The sequence below is a fragment of the Drosophila suzukii genome, assembly GCF_043229965.1.
Source record: "Drosophila suzukii chromosome 2 unlocalized genomic scaffold, CBGP_Dsuzu_IsoJpt1.0 scf_2c, whole genome shotgun sequence".
NCBI lineage: Eukaryota > Metazoa > Arthropoda > Insecta > Diptera > Drosophilidae > Drosophila > Drosophila suzukii.
Genome location: NW_027255896.1, coordinates 25087598 through 25093994, shown reverse-complemented (window position 1 = coordinate 25093994; position 6397 = coordinate 25087598). Strand labels below are relative to the sequence as shown.

The window sequence follows — 6397 nt, the reverse complement described above, 5'->3', positions numbered from 1 at the left end:
CTGATCAAAATAACGGAGTGTCGAATACGCAATGGGGCGTCTATTTTTATTTAAATTATATGAGAACGCTTATTTTAGAAAAATATGATATTTTAGATATCTTAACGCAATTTAGTGTAACCATACTAATACGCTGTATATGTATATGAATACCCTTTATATAATATTATCGATGAGTTCATCGAAAATTTTCCTAGTCAACGCATGGTTCAATTGCTTCAATGTTTGTCGACGGTCGAACATTGTAATCGATAGGTAGACTAAGTATTGTAAGAGAAATCTAGTATTTGTTAATTTATCCGATCTCGTATGGATTTCTTGGCCCTTGAAGTGCGGGCCTACTAATATCGGTTTAATGGATGCCGCCATAAATTGTGCTTTTCATTGTCTTGTGAATCGTAGGAGGGCACACTGCGGTAAGATTAAGTTAGTTTGAAATGTATGAGGCTGATCTGAATTGTTAACAGAATAAAACGATCGCCCCGAGCGACTGCCACGAGCGCCACCAGGCGCACGCCGCCCTTAAAGTTCACCCTCTCTTCGGACCTACGCGTGTGGGGTAGTCGTTAACAAGGCAACTCCATATGATGCAAGACAACTCCTTTTATTCGCAGTCCTAGGGAGACTGTGAGGGCAACTTGCGCTGGAGGACGGCTTGACGACCAGCTAGAGAGTTGCCAGGAGCAATTCCCGTACCAGTAGAGGAGTCGCAGGCAGCGACATAGACGGGCGCAGACAGCGCCGAACACTGGGTACGGACGGAGTCGCAGTCAGCGACAGGGAGACGCAGGCCGCGTCAGTTAAGGAGACCGCAGACAGCGGTCAGGAGGCGCAAGGAGCGCCAAGCACGGGGTCCGCAGACAGCGGGCCAGAAGACGCAAGGAGCGTCAAGCATCGCCTGCCGCAGCCAGCGGCCAGAAGGCACAGGTGCCGCCATTTTGGAGAGCGCTGAGGCAGCGCCGTATTTGGACCTGTTAGGATGCAGCATTCCCCGAAGAGGAGCTCCCGGCTGAGAGGAGGGGAAGCCACCCCTACAGCAACGCGAGCGGATCAGCAGCCAGTGAGTAGTGGAGCAGAAAACCGGCCGCGAGTGAACATAACCTCGGCGGCGGCCATTTCTAGCCCAGCCACTACGGTGACTACAGTAGCGTCCCAACCGAGGAGTACTGCTGTCACAGCTGCGGGATCAGAGCCAGAGCGGGAGACGAACCAGTCCCTCACGTCGGACCTTTTGAAAAGGATTGCGGCGTTGGAGGAGGAGCTAAAGCAGGTTAAAGCCCTGAACAGTGTGAGCACCGCCAATTGCGCGCCAATCGCAGTTGGCCCAAGCGCAGATGGCGCCATCAGTGGAGCGTCGGGGCGGCCGCCATCTTGGAGCGGACCGCCATTAGCCATATCTAACGGTGAGGCCTCAACTAACGGGGTCGGGCCGGTCCCACATAGCGGTGTCGGTGCGAGCAGTGCGGCCTGCACGCTGCCGCCATCTTGGAGTGGACCGCCATTGCTAACGACTAGCAATCATTTTGTGGAGCCACTGTGTGCTACAAGTGTTGCGCAGACAGCGCATGGACTCGTGCTACCGGGCGGGAGCACCCACAACGTGGCAACAGCATCGCCATTTGTTGGGTCCTACGCCCCGATAACGCCGAATGAATCCCAAAGAGTGTACGGGCCAAGGAAGCTTCCGGACCTGCCTGTATTTGGAGGGCAGCCCGAGGAGTGGCCGATCTTTAACTGTGCGTTTGTGGAGACGACCCAAGCATACAACTGCACAGACTTGGAGAACAACCAGAGGTTGTTGAAGGCGCTGAAGGATGAAGCACGCGAGACAGTGAAGTCGCTGCTGATTCACCCTGGGAACGTCAGCGCCGTGATGGAGCAGCTGCGCTTTAGGTTCGGCCGACCGGAGCAGCTTATACGCAGCCAGCTGAACAGCGTGCGAGAGGTGCCGCCGATTTCGGAGCAGCACCTGGCGAGGATCGTTCCCTTCGCAACCCGAGTGAGTAACCTCACGGCCTTCTTGCAGTCAGCGAAGGCGGAGCAGCACCTGCGGAACCCAACGCTAATGGAGGAGCTTGTGGCAAAGCTTCCTACGAGCAAGCGAGTAGACTGGGCCAGGCACGCTGCATCGATCGAGCCCTTTCCCACTGTGGCGCACTTCAGCGTGTGGCTGCAGGAGTACGCAAACGTCGTGTGTACGGTTTTGGACGTCGAGGGAAAGGAGCCGAGGCGTCGAGTTCTACATGCGAGCGTCGACCAGAACGGATGCGATCAACAGGATGATCGGCATGGAGGTTGTCCAATTTGTGGAGGGCAACATGCTGCGACGAGCTGCAGGGAGTTCATTGGAGCTTCGCCACCGGGTAGGTGGAGCATGGTGAGGAGGCATCGGCTCTGCTTCACATGCTTACGGAGTGGACATACGACCAGAACCTGCGATGTACATGGCGAGTGCCAGATCAACGGATGCCGCAGATTGCATCACCGTCTGCTACATGGCGCGGACGAGGAGCGAAGATGGCCGGCGCAGCGAGGTGGCTTCAGGAGCCACAACGGAGGAAACCAGCAGTCAGCAGTTTCCAGACGCGGCCCGGACAGGAGGTCTTCGCCACGAGGTGGTTACAGGGACCACGAGGGGAGCCTACAGTCGGCTGTCCCCAGAAACAGCCTGGAGATAAGGGCCCCGCAGCCAGCGGAGGCGCCCGTGCAGAGGAACTTAAACTGCGTTGACGCCGAAAGAGGCCGACTTTTGTTCCGTATACTGCCAGTAACGTTGTACGGAGCTGGTCGCCAGGTGGATACATACGCGCTCTTGGATGAAGGATCCTCCGTCACGATGATCGATGACGAGCTACGGAGGAATCTGGGAGTGCGAGGCGTACATCGACAGCTGAATATACAATGGTTTGGAGGAAGGGCCAGCAGAGAGCCCAGCAACGTGGTGAGCCTAGAGATAAGTGGAGCTGGGAAGTCCACTCGCCACGCTTTAAGGAACGTTTACTCCGTTTCGAGCCTGAGTCTGCCAATGCAGACGTTAGGTCGACGAGATGTCCAGGGCGTGCATAAGGATGCGCGTCTGCCGATGAAGCCCTACATCAACGTGGTGCCTAAGTTGCTCATCGGACTGGACCATGGACATTTGGGATTGCCACTTAGGACGAGGCGGTTTGCCAGAGAGGGACCGTATGCGGCCGCAACCGAGCTTGGATGGGTTGTGTTTGGGCCAGTAAGTGGGCAATCGACTACGCCGTCACCGAAGTCCTGCCTTCTTCGAGATGGAAAGCTTTGGTGTGAAGCTCGCGCTACAGGTCGCAGGCAGCGATGACGCGCGGGCACAAAGGATCCTCGAAGATACCACGGTGAAAGTGGGGCGTCGCTACCAGACGGGATTACTCTGGAAGGACGACTACGCTGTGCTGCCACGGAGCTATGAGATGGCGCACAGACGGCTGATCAATGTGGAGAAGAAGTTGAAGCGCAACGGGCAGTTGGCGCTGGAATACGATCGTATCATCAAGGATTACGTATCCAAAGGATATGCGAGGAAGCTGCAGCAGGATGAGGTCGCGGTGACGAGCGACCGGCTATGGTATTTGCCACATTTTGGTGTCGAAAACCCGAACAAGCCCGGTAAGGTCCGGCTTGTGTTCGATGCTGCAGCCAAGGTTGGAGGAACCTCGCTAAATTCGGCGCTGGACAAGGGGCCTCAGCATTACAAGCCCTTGCCAGCCGTGCTCTTCCACTTCAGGGAAGGAGCAGTCGGAGTCTGCGGTGACATCAAGGAGATGTTCCACCAAGTGCTGATCCGACCCGAGGATCGATGTTCCCAACGATTCCTTTGGAGGGATGGCAACGACGATCGAGACCCGGATGTGTACGAGATGAACGTAATGACCTTTGGAGCAGCCTGCTCGCCGAGCGCTGCGCATTACGTAAAGACGGTGAATGCCCTGAAGTTTCGGGATTCGGACCCGAGGGCAGTCAAGGCCATCATCGACTACCACTACGTCGACGACTATGTGGACAGTTTCGCTACAGAGAGCGAAGCTATAAGTGTATCTACCCGAGTGAAGGAGATACATGCGGAGGCTGGATTCGAGTTATGCCAGTTTTCATCCAGCTCACCCATCGTGGAAGCGGCGTTGGGACCACCCGGACAAGTCAAGTGCGTCGGATGGGGTGAGGCTGAGCAGAAGATCTTTGGAATGCGCTGGCAGGTAGCCACGGACGACTTCAGATTCAACGTGGAGTATCACCGAGTGCCAAGTAGCGTTCTAAGTGGAGATCGAGTCCCTACAAAGAGGGAGTATTTGAGCCTGCTGATGTCAACGTTCGACCCATTGGGATTCCTGTGCTGCCTGATGATTACAGCGAAGCTGTTGTTGAGAGAGATCTGGAGGCAGAAGATCCAGTGGGACGAACCACTACCGGAGGAGATAGGCAGAGCCTTTGCGACCTGGCGCAGGGAGATGGACGCCGTGGGACAGTTCCGATGCCCTCGTCACTATTTCGGGCATGGAGCAGTCCGGACCGTCGAGTTGCACGTGTTCGTGGATGCAAGTCAATCTGCATTCGCGGCGGTGGCCTATTGGAGGGTCACGTACGAGGATGACAACGTGATGGTTAGCTTCGTGTGCGCAAAGACGAAGTGCGCGCCGATGAGAACGATGTCGATCCCAAGGTTGGAGCTGCAGGCAGCGGTTCTTGGAACCAGACTGATGAACACTGTCCAGGAGGAGCACAGTGTGGACATCAGCGAGACGGTGTTGTGGACGGACTCAAAGACGGTGCTGAGATGGATCGGCAGCACCCACCGCCGGTACAAGCAGTTTGTTGGCAACCGAGTGGCGGAGATTTTGGAGTCGTCGAAGGTTTCCCAGTGGAGGTGGGTACCTACAGCCCACAACGCAGCGGATGATGCGACGCGGTCGCAGAATAAGGCGGACCTTAGCCCGGAATCACGTTGGCTAAGTGGACCCGCATTTTTGAGGCAGCCAGCGAGCGGCTGGCCGGCGCCTGAGGAGGGAACTAAGCGTGTTCCAGATGCGCCTGAGGAGGGAACTAAGCGTGTTCCAGATGCGCCTGATGAAGAGGAGATGCCCGGTGAGTTTGCATTGGTGGCCGCGGATGAATTTGCCATTCCGTTCCAGAGATTCTCGAGCTTCAGTCGCCTGGTGAGGACCACAGCATGGGTCTTGAGGTTTGCGCGTTGGTGTCGCAAACAGAGAAGCGAGATCGAGGAGTACGGACTCACTGCATCGGAGTGTGAGGCCGCGGAGAACCTGTTAGTCAGACAGGCCCAGTTGGAGTCGTTCCCCGACGAGATGAGGTCGGCGGAATGCGGAAAGGACGTCGCCAGCTCGAGTGAGATTCGAGGTCTGGCGCCTTACGTGGATGAACACGGAATTCTGCGAGTTTATGGCAGAGTTGATGCCGCGCTGTGCATGCCGTACAGTGCGAGGAGGCCCGTAATACTGTCACACAGGCACAGTCTTACGGATTTGATTGTGAGGCACTCTCATGCCCAGATGAAGCATCAAAACGTGGATGCGACGATTGCTCAGATTCGGACGAGATTCTGGGTCACGAAGATGAGACGAGTGCTGAAGGAAGTAATCTCGTCGTGCAACGAGTGCAAGTTGCAGCGAACGCGGCCGATGCCGCCGATAATGGGACCCCTACCAGAGGATCGACTGGAAGCGGGAGGATGGCCATTCAAGTACATCCGCCAGGGCGATATGGTCTTCGTCTGCGATCCTGCCTTGCCCAGACGAGGGTGGCGCAAGGGAATCGTGGAGGAGGTCTACAGCGGAGCTGATGGAGTCGTCAGACGCGCTACTGTGCGCGTGAACGACAATGGCCTATCTCGGACAATGTTGCGGCCCGTCTCAAAACTTGCAGTTTTGGATTTGAGTGAAGCGGTTCTTCACGGGGTCGGGGATGTCGACGGTCGAACATTGTAATCGATAGGTAGACTAAGTATTGTAAGAGAAATCTAGTATTTGTTAATTTATCCGATCTCGTATGGATTTCTTGGCCCTTGAAGTGCGGGCCTACTAATATCGGTTTAATGGATGCCGCCATAAATTGTGCTTTTCATTGTCTTGTGAATCGTAGGAGGGCACACTGCGGTAAGATTAAGTTAGTTTGAAATGTATGAGGCTGATCTGAATTGTTAACAGAATAAAACGATCGCCCCGAGCGACTGCCACGAGCGCCACCAGGCGCACGCCGCCCTTAAAGTTCACCCTCTCTTCGGACCTACGCGTGTGGGGTAGTCGTTAACAAGGCAACACCATATGATGCAAGACAATGTTATTTAAGATATCTTAACGCAATTTAGTGTAACCATACTAATACGCTGTATATGTATATGAATACCCTTTATATAATATTA

General features: G+C 55.1%; 1 protein-coding gene across 1 annotated transcript; it reads left to right on the top strand.

Moving 5' to 3' along the window:
* The first annotated feature begins 3260 nt into the window (after positions 1 to 3260).
* On the top strand, positions 3261 to 6092 carry LOC139354002 (uncharacterized). Its single transcript, XM_070998210.1, has 2 exons — positions 3261 to 5049; positions 5083 to 6092. The coding sequence occupies exons 1-2, from the start codon at positions 3276 to 3278 to the stop codon at positions 5961 to 5963; spliced, it is 2655 nt and encodes an 884-aa protein (XP_070854311.1). The 5' UTR covers positions 3261 to 3275; the 3' UTR covers positions 5964 to 6092.
* The last annotated feature ends 305 nt before the right edge of the window (positions 6093 to 6397 follow it).